This window comes from Centruroides vittatus, unplaced genomic scaffold (genome assembly GCF_030686945.1).
Source record: "Centruroides vittatus isolate TY-2023 unplaced genomic scaffold, ASM3068694v2 scaffold_861, whole genome shotgun sequence".
NCBI lineage: Eukaryota > Metazoa > Arthropoda > Arachnida > Scorpiones > Buthidae > Centruroides > Centruroides vittatus.
In genome coordinates this window covers 3,998,595-4,021,543 of record NW_027122718.1, presented here as the reverse complement: position 1 = coordinate 4,021,543, position 22,949 = coordinate 3,998,595, and the positions used below count along the sequence as shown (strand labels likewise).

Here is a 22,949-nt window from a genome sequence, read left to right as displayed (position 1 = left end):
GAGTAAAGATGAATAGCAATAGGAAAAGCGAAGCTTTTGAATTGAATTTCAAATTGAAATTCCAAAATCATACGAGAGTCCGATAAAAGTTTTAATCCATTCCCACGTGAAAACAGATGATGTTCGGAAATCAAAATTCGGAGAAACTCATAAATGTAACTAACAGAAAGAGTGGATTTGACTTAAGAATTGGAAAAACAGGCTCCCAATTGTCCAGCTTTACACGAACAAATTTGGTTGTCAATTTTACAAGATTTTTCCTTAAAGTGTAAAATGCCAGTAATTTTTGTGACAATGTGTGTATTTATGTGCATTTGATATTTTATTTGTGATTAAACGAAATAAAATTAGAATCGTATTAATAAATATTCTTTATTTTAATCTTTAAAGTCACACCTTGTCCTATATGTGAGATCATCTTATATGCGAGTAAATATGGTACATCTGTCAAAATTTGTGACTTACATACTTTTTTACTACAAGCTTTCAAACTAGCCATTTTTGAGCTGTCTTGCCTATTGGGACTTTTGACCAGGACTTTAAGAACTAATGTATTTCATTTTTAGCCAATTTCACCTAAAGTCATTTCCCATAAGAAAGGTGTGGGATCCTTTATAATAATATTTTTAACAAATTGCATTCCAGATAAAGAAAATATAAAGTTTATAATTCTCCTTCGAGAATGTCAACATTCACCCGTACAAATATTGTCAATCTAGTATTGCAAGAATTAAAGTTTACAGTTGACATCCGATGTCACCAACTTATCATTGTCCCTTGAAAACCTATAACCCTACACCTGCTAAAGGCAACCTTTGTCTTTGACAACATGCAGTCACCTGATCAATTTTCCCAGGTCTATTCGAATATAAGACCGATCCAACCCCCTCTGGGGCAGTCTCTCTGAACGTTTGACCTTGTGAACAACCAGTGTCCATTATAGTAATCGGGCAGAAATGATTAATTTGGGTACCCAAGAAAAGGATAGTGATTCGAATCTCCACAAGATTGTTAAAAAGAGGTATGATATCAAGTTGATGTAAACTCTCTCTCGGCCCTTCTAGATGTGTACGCGATAGTTAGGTAGTCTTGTTAAACATACAAGATAGTTTAAAAAGGTTATTCTCAATCATCAGTTTGTGTAATTGTTTTATCGTTTATCATTAAATTTTTGATTTTCTTGTTGATGGTGTCCTTTTACTCATGTAGATTAGTACGAAACATGTAGCAGATATAATATCGATTTCTCTCTTAGTTAACAAGTCTTTTTATAATGGAAGTTTTCCATGGAAGCTTAATCTCAACCTAGTAATACCAATATATCAAAATATGAAATAAATAATTATCAAATTCTAATTATTTCAACTTTGGCTAAAGTTGTTGAAAACATTTTTTACAGAAGATTCTTTAATTACAGTATGGTGATAAACCATACTTATCCCTCTATCAACCAGTTAATGACTTTTCTTGGCTTCCATAACTTGTACATCAAGTATCTTCTTTTATCTCATATTCCTCTGAGTGTATCAGGATAAATTTTTTTGTAAGACCTAGGTCCTATTTTTCTTTCAGAATTCCCTCTGTGGATTCTCTGGGATACTGACCATTATCTGTCCAGTAATTTAAAACTAATGAAATTGTCTTGATCCCTTAGTTTGTGACCCACTCCATTGTAAATCTTGGGAGTTGCTGATTACATTTAAGTTGTCCTTCTGCTACAGCAAACACAAAGAAAGTGCAAAAAATGCAAGACAAAAGATTTTAATAATAATATAAGACAGAATACATAGATTTAATACAAACACAGTCAATGCTAATATGATAAATCAAGTTGTTTATATACAGTTGTTTCTGTGAAATGTTGAATCAGTACGTGATTGTATCTGTAGCAATATGATAAATTCTGTTTTACCTCTTTCCAGTCTGGTAGCAGCCTGATGTATTGGATTGTTGTACTTCCAGAGCAACCACTTTTTGTGGACTTTTTTATCGGTGAGCCAGTGAAGAATCGGTACTGTTATTTCATCTGTTAGTGCCTTTTTACCTAGGTTTTGTTAGGACTGTTTAAGGGAATACCAAGTCAAGTGATCCAGTTGCCTTAGCCTCAATGATCTCCTTGTTTTGACAAATCTTTGCTGATTTTCAGTTTTAAATCAAATCAAATTTACTTTTGTCCATGATTCCTATAATTCTATTCATTCTCAGAACCAATAGTTTTGTGCATGGAAAAGATTGAGTGCGGTTTGGACTTTGATCTGCTGCACTCACCTGCTCCAGCCCATTCCCAATTTAAAATGACCAATAGTCTCAGTGACCCTAATACCAAATGGGGAGAATGGAAATCTCCTAGAAAATAGTGTTACAATTAGTTTATTGTGCTTGTTTGTGTCTTATTTTGTTTTTTTTTTTTGACACTCACTGGCTCATTGATGTGTTCTCTGGCTCTAGATTAAGATAGTAATACTCCTTCTCTCTCTGTTCAAATTGTCTATATCCCTCTGCTGCAATGAGGCAGATCTCAATTGCAGCCAAAACCCTCCTCTTTCTTGGAATGTTTTGTCCTGCTTAAATGCATCACTTTTGTGTTTTGGCTTTTCACTATTTTTACTAGATTGTATCCTATCTCTCAAAATAATAGTTTCCTATTCCTTTGCATAGACAGGAGATGGACTGCAACATCTTCCTTTAATACAGCCAAAAACCTTGGCTCTTATAACTTTGTTGGATGTTCCTTTCTTTTGAATTATTATGGGCACTTTTTTCCCTTGTCATTAATGCCACATTAAACTTATTTTTAATGTTACAATGCTGTTAGTGGCTGATCAGGGCATTTCAATGTAAGAATCTCTTTTTCTTTGCTGTATCTATTTCTGTTACTTAGTCAGCCTACTTCCTGTAACCAATAGGGCAAGTGTGAAAACTGTTTCCCTTTTCTCCAAAATGGAACTCCATCTATAGTAGCACATTTCTTAGATGCAACTACCCTTGTTGTCTTTCTTTTGCCACTAACTTCTGCTCAAGTGATTAACTTTTGCATTGGACTTTTCCTTAGGCACAAAATGCTTGATTAAGCATATGCAGAAATTTTCCAAAGTATAACCTAAGTTCTGTCTTATGCTGTCTGTTTTAATCAGGAAATTAAAACAGATTATATAAGATGGAACTTGGGTTATTAGTCTCAGCAGAGATTATTCTTTGGAAAATTTCCGCATACGTTTAATGAAAAAGTCTGCCATTGCAATTTAGTTGTCTAAATTGTTGCGTGTAAAATGCTTGATCTTGTTGCAGTCATTGTTTGCATCTCTGTCTGGGCCATTATAGTGCAGAGAGCAATTATTTGCTTAGATTCAGGCATAAGTTTTGATCTGCTGAGAGGCTTTTTCTCATATCTTCTGCTGCTTGCCTGCCTTTGAACCAGTGGCATTTTATCCCCTTCTTTCCTACATTATGCCTCTTCTATTTTTTTTGTCTTGTCTTTATTTTTTTATCTGCTTTTTCTGTTCTCTTCTGATGAGAGTTTTGACTGGGTTGATATCAAACAGATCCCTGCTATTATCTCCAGTGCAGAACATGAGGTTCTTGTTACAGCATGCTTAGTACTCCTGCAACCCCTTCAAAGGGTGTTTGTGCATTGCTTGTTCTTGCTTCTCTGTTCTGCCTTTATCCATTATTCTTCCCTTAAATATTTCAGATAGCTACACAAACTTGTCTGAACCTCAGGTCTCCAACAGAAGGCAGGCAATGTCACTTGGCTTACAACTGGTGGATGAAGGATTCGTTACAATTGTCTCACCTTCCCTTTTTTCCTGATCTTTCTCTCTGGATTTTCAATTTCCTGTTCAGTAGATGTCTTCCCTCTCTCATCTACCACTTCTGTAATCTGTCTTATGCTGCTTCTTTATTGGGTCTAGCTGTAACAGGAGCTAGTTATTATTGTAAAGTTTGCTGTTCTGTCTGTCCTGACAAGTGTGGTTTTTCTGGTGAGCTCCTGTTTTGACTTTCTTTGTTTCAGGTAGTGGCAATGTTTCTCATACAGGAAGAACTTGCTCCACAAGATGATCAGAAGCAGCAAGTTGTGCTCTGGAAGTTATCAGCAGCAGTTGGCAAAGGCCTTGTAAGCCTTAGGTTTCCCATGCTACCTTAATCAATATTTTTTGTTCTAGCTCAGTAATTCTGAAATGTGGGCTGTCAGTGGTCCATGAGCATGAGCTAGGTGGTCTACACACTAATCAGTTTTCCCAAAATAAAATTCTATGCTGTTTAGCCAGAGAAATGAGCATCTTCACTCCACTTAGCTCTTATATAAGATTACCAGATATACAAAATATTTTGGTAACTGACACTACCATTATCTAAGGTAATATTTACAGGATAAAAAGTAGACAGGAACATTGGTAGTATGTGGTTTGTCTGTGATCCATGGGTCTACAATTTTGAAAAAACTGGTCTAGCTAACCCTGCTGCATCTACTACTATGGTTTTGTTTGTTAGTATTATTTATCAATTTCTTTCTTTGCTCTACTTTCTCTTCTCTTACCTTTTGTTTCTATTCTAAAGTGGCATTATATAAAACTAGTTATTTCTGATAAGGTATTGCATATTTTGTTCTAGCCAAACATAGGCTTTAAGAGGTTTCCCATTTAAGCTCTGTATTTTTTTGCCAGTTTAGTTCTTGTTCTGTTTTATATGGTAACTCAATCAAATATTATTGTATTTTTATCAAAATTATCACTGTACAAGTGACAGCTTGTAACTCGTATTTAAATCTGTGATTTATTTGTCTCTATCTTTCCCTTTTCTCACTATCCAATCTATGCTTTGTCTGTTCTTTACTTATTCCTTTGTTTTTATTCCTTCCTTCATTTTAGAGCTGTCTACTTTTGGCAATAAAATCATCAGTAGCACCCATCAATTAGATTCTCATTACTATTCTCAGTGCAGGTTACAGGGTTTCTTTCCATATTCTTGACACAGTTAGTCCTCCTTAGGGTTTCTCAAAAAGGATTCCACTCACATCAATTGAATCAGAAAGGGCATTCTTGATAGCAGGACTTTTTATTACTAAAATAAGAATCAGATTGAGTGATCGGAATATTGACCATCTTTGTTTTTTAAAATCTTATAAAAATTTACAATAATATTTTGTATTATGTTTTATTTAAATATTGAAAATTACCTTCCAACTTAGAAGTTTGATCTAAGTTCATTTTATTCTTTAAAATTTTCAACTCAATTCAACGGCATTTTTGTTGTTGTATGCAGTTTCCAGCAAACTTTAATAAATTTTTTCTATTTGTGAATATTTCTACGTAATTCAAAGGTAATTTTTAATATATATCTTACACAGCATTATTAATAGGACTTTGGAGGTTGCAGAACATATTAAATTACTTTAAAAAATGAAAAATAATTATATCATTTGATTTCAAGATATTTTGTATATCTTAAAAATAATTAATTCTATCCCAGAATACAGGGAAACAGTTCATTTTTATCCCAGAATCCCGGGACAAGCAAAAGACCAGGAAATGAGAAACCCTAGTCCTCCTGCAGTCTCCTCGAAGTGTGTTTGTGTGTCTATTCTCAATTCTGTAACTACAACCTCACTTGCAAAGAATTTTGTTTGACAATAAAAACTTAAGATAATTCATAGTACAATCAGTGTACAGATGTTTATTTTTGTAACAAAAAGTAATTTATTATAAAGATAAGTAATTATACAAATATATCAGAAGTTCAGATTTTTGGAAAATATGTTTGATTAAATACTTTCACAAAATGACATTAAATAGGTTTAAAATAACATTTTATTGCTGCTAATGTTTCGGTATTTAAACGTCTTTTTGTGAAAGTTTCTTTTTATATTTTTATATTAATTTGCATAATAATATATGTTAAATAACACAAACATATGCACACAGAAATTTGAAGTTCATTTTTTGTGACGAAGGTTCTGGCTCTTCTGAAATTCTTGTTTTTTGTGATAAAGTCATGTAGTTTCATTTGTCGCTTTTTTCTTTCCTGAAGCAAATGTTGGTAGCAGAAGATTGCATCTAAAATGCCTCGTTTTGCTTTTGCACTCCTTTCAAAATCGAGATCATTCACTACAATTCAATCAACAATTTCGATCATCATTACCTAACTTTTACTAAGGAAATCTGTAGAGAAATTTTTTGGGTTCTTCATTTTCAGAATCTCTATTTTCCAGTTCTACGTGAATTCCTTGTTCTGCCAGTTCTTGAAGGTTGTTGTTGGTAAGGCTCTTGCTAAAAACCTGAGTAACTCCTCAATATCCTGCTCGTCTACATCTCCTAGTCCTGCTGTATCGATTAGGCTCTTCTTGTTGAGAATTCTTGGATACCTTCAGCCATAACTTTTTCCACACTTTGTTCATGCATTTATCAGTTAATTCTTGCCAAGCAAAGTTGATACTGCCTATGGCATCCATGATGTAATATTTTTTTCCAAAATTTCACCAAACAAACAGATTTAAGGAAAGTACAGCGCTACAACAAATTGGCACCTTTTGCTGATTGGTTTGTGTTTGGGAACGATCAATGAAATGCCGTGATAATTTGAATCAGTGTAAATTTTGAGCTTTTTTTAGGCTTAGAGCAGACCACATTATATCATATCAGTGTTAAGCGGGGTCTTACTGTATCTTTTTGCTTTATAAGAATTGCAAGGCAGGAAGATACAAACCTGGGCAGCAAGTGCATTGGAATTTTTTCCTATTTTTCACTTAAATATGCATGTAATTGTTCTAATGTTCAAGGATAACATTGAATCACCTTTCTTTTCAAAAATCTCCATATATTTTGTATCAGAGACAGGCTGGATGCTGGTGCCAGGAGAACATGTACTGTACATGATTAAACTGCAGTCAGTTTTTGGTTTTTCTAGCATTGTGCAGATAGGCATTATATCGCTGGAAAAGGCAGGTTCATTTTTGGAAAAGTTTTGTGTTTTGATTTGCATAGATGTTGCTGAAGGATTAGAATATAGGCTTCAGAGTTCACAACACCATTGCAGAAATGCAAATCTCAAACTCCCCCCTGAACTGATGCATCCCCAAACCTTTAGAGACTGTGGTTTTGGGACTTGTCTTGAACCATATGCTGAATTATTAGCTTCATCTTTAGTATGAATGATTTTCTTGCCTATGTGAGATAAGCAGAGGGTCTGGGGAAAACCTCGCTGACCACTTACGCTGCACAGGTTGGTAAAACCGGACCTCATTGTCATTGGGTGGCTAGGAGCAAAAAGTGAGTGGGAAGGTGCGTCAGTAAGTCGACAGGCGTCCTTACTTTGACAGAAGACAGGTTTTACAAACTAACAATAAAGGTTTATTAAATAACAAAAGAGAATACATATACAATAAAGATATAAAGATAACTACTGTTACAATGCGGATAAAATATCCCTATCACTAACCGCAATCTAACCAATAAAGTGGTCATGTGCCTAACTTCTAGTGGGAGAGAGTTTACAAAGTCGATATACCTTAATATGTGGTCTGATGACCGTATGCGATGACCTCCTGGACTATGGAAGCTGGATCAGTCTTATGTCCGGGACTGGAGACACTGGATTCAGACCTTCCCGGATGATTGCGCTCTTTCCAGAGTCAATTGGGTTTTTATACCATCGTTGTTGGCACTGAGCCAGTCTATTATTCAATGCTCGATGACTAATTTGCTGACTCGCGATGACTGGGACTTTTGTTTTCTCTTTCTGATCACTTTCCTATCGAACTTGCGGGTCATGAACCCCCTTTTAACTCTCGAATTTACGCCCTCAAAACCTGCGGGCTCACATCTATATTCCCATAGTTTACATGAAATGTTGATTCATTCAACCACAGTATTTTCTTCTAATCAGCATTTGTCTACTTCAGATGAGTTCTGGTTGAACATCTGCACTTGAATGATTCATTTATGAAATGTTTTCCCTTTGATTTGTACAGCATGTATTTGCATTGTCAGATACTCCACACCATGCATTCAGATAATGGAATATTAAAGTATTTTGCCTAGTTTGTCAAATCTGTTATGAAAAAGTGCCTGTTTTAAAAAATATACCATTGAAAGAACTGTTGTTGTCTCAAACTGAGTAGTTTTCTTCCTAAAGCTTTTCCTGATGAGCCTTTCTTAAGAACATTTTATGATTTCTGGACTGTAGACTGAGATATCTGCAAAGCCTGCATGATACTACATTGAGAGACTTCTTGTTTATACTTCTGGATAATTTCCTGATTAGTTTCAGTACTATCTTACCTCTCACCATTTTTCACAGAAATTAGTGTGAACTGCTGAAGGTAACTTGCCTTTTTATATGCTAGACAAATAACATAAGAAAAACTACAAGAAATCCCAAAAATTCTCCAAAAATCCTTTCCAAACAAATTTCATTGCAATGTGTTGCCAAGCAATTGATAATATATACCAGTTTTAGAAAGTTATTGACTTCAGCAGTTGCAAGATTTGCATATTATATTTTAGCTACGTGTTCTGAACTAATGAAATCCAAGGAATTAAGTTATTGGAATAAACTTGTTTATTTACATAAGAAATTATTTACAGCACTTGTTTAATATTTATGCAAAAGTTTTTAAGTTTATGTAAATTTCTGAAAGTTTAAATGGCAAATAAAGTTCAATACAAGTGGGATTGTAAATCCCAATGATATTCTTTTCTTCTTTTTTTTATACACCCTGAACACCCTGGACATCTCTTCCAACTTGCCTGAAACTCTGGACTCCATCAGTAGGTGGTGCCATCAATACTGCAACTGGTGAAATGACAGGTTCATCCTATCAATTCTTAATTCCTTTTCTTGACACTGATCTACGTATCTTAATTTTTATTTTGCTCCATTCAGTAGATGCCTTCGCTATGTCTTCTATTACCTCCACACACCCTTATGTGCACATAGCTTGGCTGAATACTTCATTCTTTTTAGGATTCCAAGTATGATAGGTTGGTTGCTACTAGATGATTGTTAGTCCTGCAGCATTTCCAAACAGACATGGTTTCACACTAGCTTTCTTTGATTTTTCTGTGTTCCCCATATGGGTCAAACTTACTCCCCAGGATGATCACAGTATCAGGTCATGTTCTAGGATTGCCATCTAATAGTAACAATCCTTTTTATATCTGACCTCCCATGTTACCTTAAATCATTGGCATTCTCTGTAATAATCCAACGATGGCCTAAATATTCAGACTATAATATGGCTATAATCAAATAATTAATATAAATAAATTTGGTACTAGAGGTAAGCATTAGGCACCATCTCTTATCTAAATTAATAATCATAATTTAATAAATAATGCCCATGTATGGGCATTTTCTGAGTTGTGACCTAGCTCCACTATCGCTAAAGCTTTTTATCTATACTAAATTCATTTCTACAAAATTCCTTTGATGATGATCTTTTCTTACTCTTCAAATACCTTATCCACTATACTGCATTTTAGGTAAACAATGCAATAAATTAGGTTATTTTAAGTGCATCATAGATGGAATCACCCCACCTCCTTTCTTGTAAGGATAGATTCTATTAGTTTAGTTGATATCAAATTCTGTGTCCATTGTATTATAATTATGTTTGTATTGTTCATGTCCAACAGGTCATTACCAGTTGTATTTCCACTTAGACTTGTCAAATGAGCAGACACCCTTAAATTCCTCTTGTCAAATTTTATAGGCCAATATTCCAAATTTTACCAGTTTAATATCAGTGGTATGGCTACTGCTGTATTCCTTTTCTCCACAGTCATTTGTAAGATGAGAAAAATGTTAGGGTAGGTTATACTAACCCTTTTACTTTTCTAAAAATCTTTATACTTTTGTAGCATGTGTTTCTTAATAACTGATAAGTAAAATATTCAACCACGGGGCATAGTTAAATTTATAAGTCCACACTTGTGGGACACTTCTATTATAGATAACATTCTTAGTGCTAGCTCAGCAGAAAGCTCAATATTTGCTACCAATGGGGGGGGGAAATCAACTCTCTCTACTATTGATGCTTTATTGTAATTTAAACAAATGGCATCTACAAAATTAGATAAATCCCACTTAGTTGTATCTATACTTACAAATTTGTTTAGGACCTTCAAAAGTACTGACCTTCACCTTCTACAGGTGAATTCATAATTACAGAAGTACATCTTCACAGTCACTTATATCATACTTATCAAACCATCAATATTGTATAGAGATAAACAATCTTTTATCAAGATGTTTTAAAGTAAACAAAGGAATGCCTCAAGGATAATTTTAAAGCCTCTTTTTTTAAGATGTATGTTAATTGCCTGTTTAAAATTCTCGCAAAAGATTCATCTAATTATGTATGATGTTATACTTGCATACATAATTGTATTACATATTCAGCAAAAAAAAAAAAATGCAAATCCTTCAAACAAAACAAAAGAACACGTTGGCAAAATTAATTATATAAGTTTTATTAATCTAAGTATTAATATTAACAAAACTAAATATATGTATTTTGCAAATAAAAACATGCATATAGATCTTAATCAACTTCAATTAAAAATACACAACAAATCTGTAAATTGAGTAAATAATATAAAGTATCTGGGAATAGAAATCACTGATAAACTATGCTTGGATTTAAAGACAAACAAATTGGCTTTGTTACTAGCAACATTTATCAGTATAACAGAAAAATTCAAGAATTTCTAAATATTGACTTACTAAAGTGATTATATAATATGTGTATCAAGACAAAAATAAAATATAGAATATTGATTTAAGCTACTTCATCCAACTTTTGTTTAAATGAATTCTTCAAAATCATTTCATCAGAGCCCTCCATAATTTAAACTTTTATTCAGTCTACATATTACCAGCAAAACAAAATCAACAAAACACAAATTTCAATACATGCAAGTTTATTAGACTTTGATATGATGAATGCTTTCTTCACATTCTAGTATAAAAATGATGAGAAACTTCAATATGCAGTTTTAAACAGAAATAATCTACTCCCGACCACAAAACAGTCTGTTTAAAAATCAACACCTGTCTATAAATTAATACTGCAACGAATTAAATCACAATTTTAAAGAAATAGATCATTACGGAAAATTTTAAAAAAGTTATTTTGTTAGTTATACTTCTCTCAGTTTTATGTCTTTTGTGTGTTATATGCTAGCAGTAATACACATCTGAAAAAGGCTAATGTCCAGCACACATCTTTTCTAATAGACAAAAATTTTACTTTTTTTCTAATGTTTATCTTATAAGAAAACACTCAATGTTATTTGAATTAACAATGTCTTCAGTGAAATGAAAAAATGCTTTAAAATTATCTTCCAATTTAAAATCAAAGCAGCTAAGAAATAAAAAATTAAAGACTAAAACTACGTTTAATATTTCATCTTGATGGATGTAGTTTGTTTCATTAAATAGAACATTAATAAATATTTTAAAAAGATGTGCCCATCTGAACAAACTTCAAATATATATACAGTACTGTATTATATATTCTGTTTTTCTAACAAATATTAAAATTTAAATTTATTTTAAAAACTTACATTTGTGTAATCAAACAAAACTTTATAATTCACTTACTAGAACTTTGTTTTTTAAAGATTACTTTTAGATAATTTTTCATTCCCTTCAAAACGCCGTCGTCGGGTGCTAACAAAATCACGTCTTAAATATCTAATCACCGCAAACACCTATTTTCGACATTAAATTTTCTAACACGACAGGCGGAAGATTTCCTAACAGATATCTAGCATAAATTATAAACATTAAAACTTATTTCACACATGTGTATTATTATTATTATTATTATTATTATTATTAGGTAAGCATTTAAAATTTATTTCACGGCATAATAAGACAGAAATGAACATAGACTTTAAAGATAACATCCTAAACATACTTTTTAATAACGATGATTATTTAATGGGCCTGAATACATTTCATATGTTGTAAATTATAATAATTTAAAACATTTATTTATTAATTGAATTTGAAATCATTCAGAGGAAATTTATAATCATAAATTATAATTCAATACAGAATTTTGTTTATAAACGAAAATTTATTTGAATAAAAACACAGGTGTTGTATTTCATGTAATTCTATCTTTTAATTGATTCAAGGAAGTTGGACGATTGTGACAAAATTGGAAGAGGCAGAAACCGACGACGATTTGTGCAGCAACTGACGATAAGTCGGCCTGCGTATATACTAACAACGAGCATCTTTCAAAACAAATGATAAATAATAATCATTCGAAATTCACACAGCCAGTGTTTAAGCCTAATAAGTAAACTTAGTTTCTGGACATTTTCGCACGAATTATAACGTATCTCGGTTCATACTACAATATTAAAGCATTGACGTAAGTAACTTACATTCTGTCGGATGGTAGATTAGAAGAAAGAGTCCAAAAACCAGCTTGATTGAATGCCTACAACCAATAACTCTAAACTTCTGCGCCATTTTCTTCCACAAACAACTTTCGCTTACTGTGGAAACGCCCCCTGCCGTATAGAAATGACAATACGGAAAATATGAATTAAACGCCGACTTCCGATGTCGGAATTAAAACCATATCAATTTTTTTTTTTTTTTTTTTTTTAGTTTTAAATTCGCTAACCTCAAATGTTTACCTCGAAATTCGTGAAAAACCGAATAGGCAACGGCTGTTACAACATTAATATACTAAACTGTAGTTTATTGTGTGTCATTTCCTTTGTTAATTTTTTAAATGATCCACGTATTTTTATTTTTTTCAACCACATTAATAACAATTTCCCATTAAGAAATTCTGAAAGACTTTTTTAATAAATGATTGCTTGCTTAATTATGTCTTTCTTGTAAATTTTATAGACTTATATAACTTAATATTAGTTAGATGTAAAAGATAAATTACCCTCCCATTGAGAAAATAATTAATTTGATCGATAATTACAGGCTGGTGAATAAGTATACCAATGGAATTGTATAGAAATTCTTTCTATTTCAGTTTAAATTCCCAGTACTTTACTGTATTACATAAAATTTATGTCGCGAATGCCACGAAAGAATTTGACATTATTATTATTATTATTGGAAGATAAAGTTTATCGTCATGAAATTATTATCTGTGTTAAATGTTACAACAGAAAACGCTACATTTAAATTGAAAAACAGGATTTACAATCGTTTACGCCCGTTTAACCGATAATATCCCGGTTAAACGGGCATAAATAACAGAAATATCGTATAATATTACTGGGTAAACATCAGTAAAATAAAGAAAAAATTTCTTGACACACTTACTTGTTAGCCAAGGTTTGCGACGAATGTATTGTGTCGCGACGTCGATGTAGGGGAAAAATACTTGAAATAGAATTTAAAACCTACCTACTTTATTATACATTTTAAAATTTAACAAAAAAAAAAAAAGTTTTATTTAATAACTACCGGGCATTAAAATGAAACTATGGTTAATTAAGTACTGCAGAAAATCCTTGCAGACTTAAGTATCTCGTGGGAAGTGTTTTGATCATAATTACTTTATCTCAAATCAAATAATCATCTTCGAATGCAATATTTTACGTATTTAATAGATAATATTACCATAAAATTAAATGAAAATAGTTTTAATAGGAAGAGCTTCTCTAATTAAGATTAAATTAAAAAAAAAAATTGAACTGAGGTAATATTAAAGGAGAGATTTAACAAGATGACTATTTTAAACAGATGACACACAATTAATTTATGATATTTTAATTTTTATTCAAATATTAATGAAAGCGTATACAGGGTAATACAATACAATACTGTATACTAAAAAGGGACTAGAAGGATGCAAAATAAATATATTATATATGTTCACAATATATTGTTTAATATTAATTTTATCAATTTTTTTTAATTCTTTCCAAATAAGAGGTGTTAAATCTCTTATTTGCACGACCTTGTTCAAACAAAATAAATTTAAATACACTATTTATATTCGGATTCCTTATTTTTATTCTTAAAGAATCAAAGAAATTATAGATAAATAGACATATAAGTGAACAATAAGAGAGGTAGATCTACTATACGTAATCTGAAAAAGCTGTATAGTTTTTATAATAAATGCGATTAATATTAATTTATTTTATTTTTAAGGTATTTATTTAGGTGTAAAATAATTAAAAAAGTCCACTTTTTTTTATCAGGCTCCACTTTAAGAAAATCGTTTATGGGTAATTGTACGTTTTAAACAACAAATAGAATAAATTATTTTATTATATAATACCACAAAAAATTGTTTTGTAAGTATTGTGATCATTTCATTGACGAACAGATCGCAAAATTGATTACAAAATATCAGAAAATAAAATATAAGTTAGTCATTTTTGGCAGTTAGTAATTAGAACGATTGCCATAAAACGAGAATACAACATTTTTTTCTTTCTTTTTCATCCTTAGTTGTTTGAATATTTTCTTATTGTAGACAATAATTAATTTCTGGAGAGGTTTTAATGTGATTAAAATAATAATTTATTTATAAGATGCGAAAACATTTTCTGAGATGCTACTAGACTACAAAGTATAAAGATAGCTGCAACAAACTTAGATTTCTTGTCTAAACAAAAGATATAATAAAAATCATTTGTTTACTTTCTTGTGTGACACAAGGATGATCTCAAACTACATGCAACACGTTTTCTAATTCCAGTTTATTTCTTGGAGAAAGAAGTGTTTTCAAATGCCTCTATCTAATATCTTTGCCAAATTTCTTTTTTCTTGTTAAAAGAACAAAGTTTTGGACAAGCGATTAAGGTCACATTACCTTTATGATTCTATGCATCTGCTTAAGATTTGTTTATAGTTTATTCTTTCTATGCCTAGGTAATAAAATTTAATTCGGGATTTAGCGATTAAGTCAACTGTTTAAGCGAATTTAGAAAAGATTAAGTTATATTACTATCAATAATAAACAATCGTCGAATGTCGACGAATGGTTGTGTTAGCTTAAAATAATAAGAAAATCTATATTCAAAATGTCTTTTTATACCAAAAGTCTTGAACAGAATGTCGATGCGTCATTTGGCAAACACCACATACGTCAGAAGACTGGAAATAGCGTTCTAGAGAGAGCGAGAAAGAGAGAGAGAGAGAGAGAGGTGATCTCGTCGTTTACTTGGCTTCATTTCGTCAACGAACGCCCATTGTTTCTTCAACTACTCAAGATCAACTCATCTTTTGTATACGTAAGTAGACCTCTATTAGAGAATCATCAGTGCATGCAAAAACCGAGACTATCATTTACTTAAGAATCTTCGTTTTCTGCTTTATGTATAAAGTTACATACGCACAGTTTAATTCATAGCTAGTTTTTATTTAAAAAATAATAAATATTTCGTCTTTCTAAATAAAACTTACTTAAACATTATAACACAAGAGATTTTATTTTCCTGACTAATCTTTTAATAAAAATAAAATAATTTTTTTTAAATTTTGTGTTACAAAATTCTACAATTTTCGGTTACTTTCTTCAAAAAAGTCTTTAAAATCTAATATTATTTTAATAAACCACGAGCCATATACACGAGAAGCGTGCTCTTCTCGTTGTGTTGTTATTATTATTTAAATTTAAATTACATTATCAGACTTCATTTTTTCACGTAAAGTATTTTAATGGCGAGCGTATAATTGATGTATTGGCCCAGTAAATTCTGTGAAATAGGACGAACCGGAGATGTTTACAGGTTCAAACACCTCCCTAAATTTAGGGGTTGATATAAAAAGAAAAAGTTTCACTGACTAAAGACTTTAGAGGAGAAGAAAGAAAATATTGTTTACGTGACTACAATTACTAATTACTTATTTAGTAGATTAATAATTGGTTTTTCTTCGATTATTCGAGATTAAACGTCAGATCTTTTAATCTTGAAATTTTTAAGCAAATTCATTTAATCGAATTTAAATTTAGATGATTAATTATATGCATAATTAATTATCAATTAGATAAGTTAGATACATTTTTGAATATGAATCGAATGTGAAAATTATCGACTGCACTCTCTACGTATGATTTCTTATTTTGGAAATTGAAATAGTTTCGCCGAGATCTTATTAATGTAGTCTAAAATAATTTTGGGACACATTAACGAGACACTGTCCTTGAATGTCCTACTTGGTATTGACTTAAAAATCATCAAACTACACGTATCATAACACAGAGTAAGCAATGTAGGTGGATCTGGCTAAGCTAACCGAAATGAGTAACTCAGACTGGAAAACAGGCCATTGAGTTATTTTTGGATGGTATGAACTAAGCTATGTATGTACCTTCTACCAGTCGATTTAATGTGGGACAAAATGCTAAAATATAGCTTATTTCATTAGCTATTTTAGACTATTTTTTGAAATGTTCATTTAAACTCTTTCATTATTTAAACTGTAGAAAACAATTTAGATCGGAGTGCCAAATGAGCTCTCTTTTTCTTAGCTACAATAACCTAGAATGTATAAAGCACCTTTATGCTCGAACAATTGACTTTTCTTGCGAAGTGTCACTGATCACCTTCCATAGGATATTTGGCACGTGAATAAAATATCTTTTAATATTAACAGGGGGGAAAAATTGACATTGTTTGATTTATATCTTAGTATTTTTGTATTAAATTATAATTCGTATTATGTAAACATTTTAGAGGAAAAAAAAAATAGGAATTTTTTTTTTCCTTTTAGAAAAATGTACATTTGTTGGATCTATATATTTTAGGCACTATCTAGTTTCAAAATAATTATTATTTTGAGTAATCATTAAATAAGGATGTTCATGAAGTAATTTTCAACCAGTTTGGCTTATGTCCAGAGATTTTTCGTTTCCTGTTTAATTCAAAAAATTTATGGTGTAGAAATGTGCTGTGGAAAACGACGTAAATTTATATTATGTTTATTTAAAATACTATATTGCGTAATTTACACTTTCAACATAGTGGGCAATATTTTAAACCCCCCCCTGTTTATATGAGATTTGTATACAACACAAAAATATTCCACCCTGCTAAATATGATAATAATTTGAAAGTAAGAATTATAATGTAAACATCCTTGAAAATTAAAACCAGTTAAATTTATATATTGGCATTCTACACTACAAAAATTCTTATCCTATGTTATGTAGGCTACAAAATATATTATATATCTACGTCTAAATAAACAATTAAATTAAATTAGGAATTTGCATAGTTATTATTTTTTTAACATTGTTCTATTCAAGACAATGTTAAAAAAATAATAATTACTAATTAATTACTCCTATGAAACATTCGATTATTAATTCGTTTAGTTGCAGTCATTAATTTTAATTAATTTTTATGCGAATTTAATGGTTTAATTTTAAAAGTCAAGGTGAAGTGATCTAGTTTTGCATTATTGTGAAGAGACTTGAAAAAGAGCCAAATTTAAGAAACTGTTAAATTAGAATAGTACTAAAACCGTAAAAATTCATTATATGCTGTTGATGATTCGAATTGCTTTAGGCTCACTGTAAAAAAAAAAGAAACAAAAATTGTTAATGTGTAGGTTACATAATACATCTTTACTATTACATGATTTCCCATATTTGCTTCCTGGTATGGTTCGAAAGCGAGAAATGATACAGATAGAGCATAGTTTGCTAATGACACATTCGCCAAAATGACAGCTGTAGGAAACAAGCCAGTAAAAGCACCCGAAATTTACAACTAGTTTTAAAGACGGAAGACTTTTAATCCTACTAAAAACAAAGAAAAAAGGTGCCAACTGCAAATATGTTTTCTTCTGGATTTGCTATTTTCCCATTCCGTTAATATCTTTCGAGTATATAATCGAATTTCTCTGCAATTATTCGAGTGCTTCGTAATACCGGATTTACTATAAAAATTATCGGGTCATATCTGTAAGTACGGACTTATCAGATTTGTAACTAGGATGTAAACATTAACAGAAAGCCTTATATGGCAACAAATATTGTTCGTCGAAATATTTGACCTCTATTAGATAATAAGGCAAGTTTTTCTGTTGAAAATGTACATTGTAAAGTAGATTAATGGTTACCATTTACGTTCTTATAATAATGCAGTCCTAATTTAATTCGTACTAAAAAAAAAAGACAATTACGATTATTGTAATTAATTTATTTAAGCTTTAATATTATATATGTCACGAGATTATATTTAGATTTTCGCCAGATAAATTACGGATTTAAATATAGTTCCACTTACATAGCTACGTCTAGTAAATAGTCGCAACGTAAACATAAGTGCGGAAAGTGATAATAATTGTAAAGAACTACTTTCATTTTTTTAAATAATTTTTTCTACGTTAAATATTTAAATAGTTGCAGCTGTTTATATTTAAAGCCTTACGGGTTATGCGAATGAATTAAATTTCCCGGAATAACTTGCAACAATAAATATATAGTTTCGAAAATTTCCAGATTAAAGACAGCAAAATCCGTTTTATTATAGTTGCCGCTCAAAATACAATAGGTGACAATGATGCAGAAAATAAATGTTTAGTCATTAATCTTTTTCTAAATTCATTCGAATCTCTAGAAAGACGAGTCGAATTTCGCAATTAGTAGTTGGCATTAGTTGCAAGTAACGTCGGTATCAAGAATTTAAATTCATTGAAGGTATTGGCTTCTAGACATACATCGCATTCGTCTCTTGATAATGCTCCCGTGACTAATTCGTCTCTATCGACTTTCCTCCGATGTAGGCTACTTTCAATTCAATTAATGAGTATTTTTTTCCCTATAATTTTTATTATTTCTACTTTATCGGTCTCGTATTTTTTTATTTTTAACATTTTTAATCAAATAAATAAACATGAAATGTAAATATAGATAATTACTATTATAAGATTAATTCCCCAGTCTTAAATAAGTACTGCAGTATGTACTGTACATCTGTAGTAAACGTCTATGGAATTTACAATGATCATAATTCTTTATTTTTTCAATAAGATTATTATATTTCGTTAAGTGAAATTATATATATTAAAAGTTTAGGCACGTCACATATCATCAGAATTAAATAGAAGTCCGAACACGTCGCACCTTATGAGTTTATTTGTGCAAGATAGCGTGCTTTATAAGCTAAGATAAAATGACACTAGAGATATTGAGAGAGAAACTTGGCTTCATTTCATAAAAGTTAAATTTTATTTTTCAATCAATTTATATATAACTGAATTACAGCATACGTTACGTCGATTTGTCAAAGAAAATATTTTTATGCCATAATCTTTACAAAATCAGAGATAACTTTCACTCGGTATCGTTCAAGAAACTAATTATCTTTTATGTAATATAATATATAGAATTTTAATACATAAATATCTCAAATAAAATTCTGATTTAAGCCCTAATAATAGACTAACTTAAAAAGTTTAATTAGTAGACCATCTGACTACTTCGATGCGGATTGTAATTTAATTAGCATACAATTTTAGTTAATTTTTAATTTCAGAACTTATAATATTTAATAATAATTATTTCTTATAAAAATTCCTATTGTAAGCTTTATATGGATGAGATATAATTGTTAGCTTGTCTTTGACAAATTGGAGATGGAAATTGCATTTTGATTTTGATTAACATCTCTGATTAATATTATGTACACATATAATCTCATTTCTTTTCTAGGAACGGACTGAAGCATCAACTGATCGAACACTAAACTTAATAACGACTTTACTTAACTTAATTGTCTTCTTCCGCTTTTCGATTTCTTAGGAGATGACTCCAAGTCCAGCAGTAACCACAGTTAGAAGGGAAAGAAGGAATGTTTGGCCTCCTAAAGTAATATTAAGTTTTGATTAATTAAATCAATAGAATGTAATTAATACAAAGAGCTTATATAATTTTAATTATTTTTACAGACATCCAGCGTAAGAGAACTTCCCAAAACAGGATTTTCGCCAACGATTGTTAGGGAGTGTAAGTTTATTTAAAATTTAAAAGAGATATATTAATTAAATTAATCAAATTTCTCTAATATATTAAGATAAAAGCACATATTTTTAGATTAGGAAGTTGTCCATTTTTGCAGTGGCGTGTTATCTTACGGGCAAAAAGGCCAATTCCCTGGGACCCTCACCAACAGGACCGTCAAACCAATATATTACTGTATAAGAAAATAGTTTCCCAAAAAATTTTCTCGAAGAAAAATGTCTGAAGTCAACACTATACATGCAGCCCCTAATTCAAATTTGCCTGAGTCCACGAAGCCATAACGCGCCATTGCATTTTCGTTATCAGTTGGCGTTTAAAATTTAATGTATAAACTATTATTAAGAAACAACGGATCGTGTGAATTATAAATTAACATTATGATTTATTGCTTAATTCCTTAAACAGCATCTCAAGGAAAAAAATTCATCTGGCCACCACCTAGTCAAAACATGTATTCGAACAACGAACCTGGTTCTATCGTCCATCACATTCCCGGAGAAATCCAATGGAATCCATCATCTCCTTCACAGATGCGCAGAGGCCCAGTTTTTGCACCTCAAGATCCAAGACCCGCTCGTCGTAGAACGGATGATATTTGGCCACCGAGAAATAACGTAGGAACAGGAACCGTCTCTGCTCCTATTCCTAAACCAGTCAAGAGAGTCGGTAGGTTCGATGATTACATAAAACACACAGCTAGTATTGGAGTACCAGTTACATATAGAGCACCACCCGGTACTCAATATGTTCAATATGTCGAAGAAGAAGTAGTCGAAGAGGAAGAAGTAGAGGAGGAAGAAGTCGAAGAAGAAGAGGAAGATGAATAAAAACGTTATTGTTTATTTTTGTGTTTTATTGTGCAAATCGAACACTTATCAATCATCTTTGATAATTTTAATTTTTTTTTTTCCCCTCTGTTGAATCGCAACAACAGGGCATCAGATCCAGAGTACCATCTGTCAATCATACATGAGATTTCCTGTCACCGAGCTGTTTAGAGTTTTCTGCTTTATATTTAAAATGCTTTTTTATAGTTTTGTCTGCAATTGTCCATTTAAAATCCTTCCGCAATTTAAAAATCTTCTCTTACATGAATATGGAAACGATAGCTTCGAAATGATTGATGGGCTGTGATATATGGACGTTACAGATTTAAATAAATTTATAAGAATAATTTTCGTGTTTTTTTTTCTTTTTATACTTTACGAGCTTAAAATATATATATATATATATATATTAAGCTTATACGTTTTAATTTAATTGAAGCAAGTAAAACAAAAGTTACCTTTAACTATTAATTTATTATATCTATTTTAAGAAACTAAATGAGAAGAGCTGATAATACGGCAAATTCTTTACAATTTTGCATAAAATTATAATAATATTGAAAAGATAAGCAAGAACGTAATACAGTAGAGCGCCGATTATCCGAATAATCGGGGAGGCGATTTCGGATAACTGATCATACTTGGTAGGGAAAGAATAAAAACACAAAAAGTAAAATAGTCGCGTACAAATTATATATAATATTTTTTAACGAAGTCACCCATTTTGCTCTATTTAACGCAATGTTTTGCTAACACCCTGGCTTGACTCGATCGAGCAAAATCGCCACCAGAGCTGAAAAACTGCTTCAAATTGCATTTCAAACCACGTCAACGTTGTTTCTATTGCATCAAATGCATGGGCACAGTGAAGCATTCGGCCTGTAACTCACTAACGATGCTTTTTATATTTGTACTGTGATTTGTACTGTAATAAAAATAAACATTAACACTAGTGTTAGTAATGAGATAACTCAACAGTGGGCCTTAACAATCGTAATTTTTGAAATTAGTCGTTTCTAAAGTCGATTTTTCGGGTAATCGACGATAGATAATATAAAACGGAAAGAAAATTACAAGCAGGGATTAATAAACACTAAATCTTTCGTAAATTTTTATAAGCGTAAGAGTAATCTAGTATTCCCCCTCCCTGTTTTTTCTCGTTTTTAATTCTTTCGGCCCATCTAATTAGACTTTCTCCGTGTCCATTCATGGGTTCGGTCACACCCACAATAGGAGACAGCCGGATGGTGAGAGAAAAATCTAGTATTTCGAAGCATTATAATAAAAAATGAAGAAAACAGAAAAAAATTCCAATGCGAAAAATTCCTGTCGCCATCTGGAAACCGTTTTATAAACTATTCTACTCGAAATTAAATTTTAGTTATTATAATTTGAAAATTATGTTTTATTCTTTACATAATTTCTATTTCCACGTGTTATATAGATGATTTAGTTTTAAAACAATTTAATTTATTGTTTAGTCTTTATGTGTTAAAATTAAATTTGTTCACCAACTAAGGATGTTCAATGGATATAAAACTGTTTAAACAGGAAAATGAACAGTAAAGTATGAATAACAGAAATTTAAAACCATCTTCGGTCTTAATTAAAATTATTATTATTCAAATATCTATTAATTATTTAGATTTCAAAATATTAAAACGATAATTATCAGTATTACGTTAAAACTGTTTTCACAAAACAAATTATTTCATCAAGTGTTCTTATTGTACAATTATGTAAAACTGGAACCAAAATGTCTACTGTAAAAACCTTTATTAAGTATTGGCTAACTATATATAGAAAATCAAAACAAAGAATTAGCCAAAGAATACAAAGATGGAGCAAGTAACACTGAGAAAACTTAATATTTTTAGACAGATAACGTCATGTTTTCTCCAGAAGTATTGGCAGCTTTTCTTTTCTGCCAGAAATTCTTTCACTTGATCCAAACACTTTGGCTTCCACTTCCATTTCATACACAAACTCAGAATATGGAATTAAGATTAAAGAATAGAAAATTTTTATAAGTTATGTATATATATTGCATACCATATATATATATATGTGTGAAATAAAAACAATTTACTTAATACATAATGTATTTGTTAGACGAATTAAGCTAATTTGGATATCTTGGCACTCCCTAA

At 30.9% G+C, this 22,949-nt stretch overlaps 2 protein-coding genes across 3 annotated transcripts in view; one reads left to right on the top strand and one right to left on the bottom strand.

Annotated features, from left to right (window-relative positions):
• Positions 1-12,527, bottom strand: part of LOC136990076 (bone morphogenetic protein receptor type-1B-like) — a 47,323-nt gene extending 34,796 nt beyond the window's left edge. Inside the window, 1 exon segment of the mRNA XM_067288424.1 lies at positions 12,399-12,527. Within this exon segment, the coding sequence (XP_067144525.1) occupies positions 12,399-12,486 (88 nt within the window). The 5' untranslated portion in view covers positions 12,487-12,527.
• Positions 12,528-15,082: 2,555 nt separating this feature from the next.
• On the top strand, positions 15,083-21,146 carry LOC136990077 (uncharacterized). Of its 2 annotated transcripts, none has more exons than XM_067288425.1 (4): positions 15,083-15,233; positions 19,664-19,819; positions 19,900-19,957; positions 20,378-21,146. In XM_067288425.1, the coding sequence occupies exons 2-4, from the start codon at positions 19,757-19,759 to the stop codon at positions 20,797-20,799; spliced, it is 543 nt and encodes a 180-aa protein (XP_067144526.1). In that variant the 5' UTR covers positions 15,083-15,233; positions 19,664-19,756; the 3' UTR covers positions 20,800-21,146. The 2 variants fall into 2 exon arrangements, with proteins under 2 accessions (XP_067144526.1, XP_067144527.1); XM_067288426.1 differs by lacking the exon at positions 15,083-15,233 and adding an exon at positions 18,606-18,731.
• Positions 21,147-22,949: the final 1,803 nt, after the last annotated feature.

Bases quoted from the DNA above. Each gene is read 5' to 3' on its own strand.
- LOC136990077 (XM_067288425.1), top strand. From the start codon at position 19,757: ATGACTCCAAGTCCAGCAGTAACCACAGTTAGAAGGGAAAGAAGGAAT. The intron at 19,820-19,899 runs GTAATATTAAGT...TTATTTTTACAG, and splicing joins GGAATGTTTGGCCTCCTAAA to ACATCCAGCGTAAGAGAACT. The intron at 19,958-20,377 runs GTAAGTTTATTT...TTCCTTAAACAG, and splicing joins GCCAACGATTGTTAGGGAGT to CATCTCAAGGAAAAAAATTC.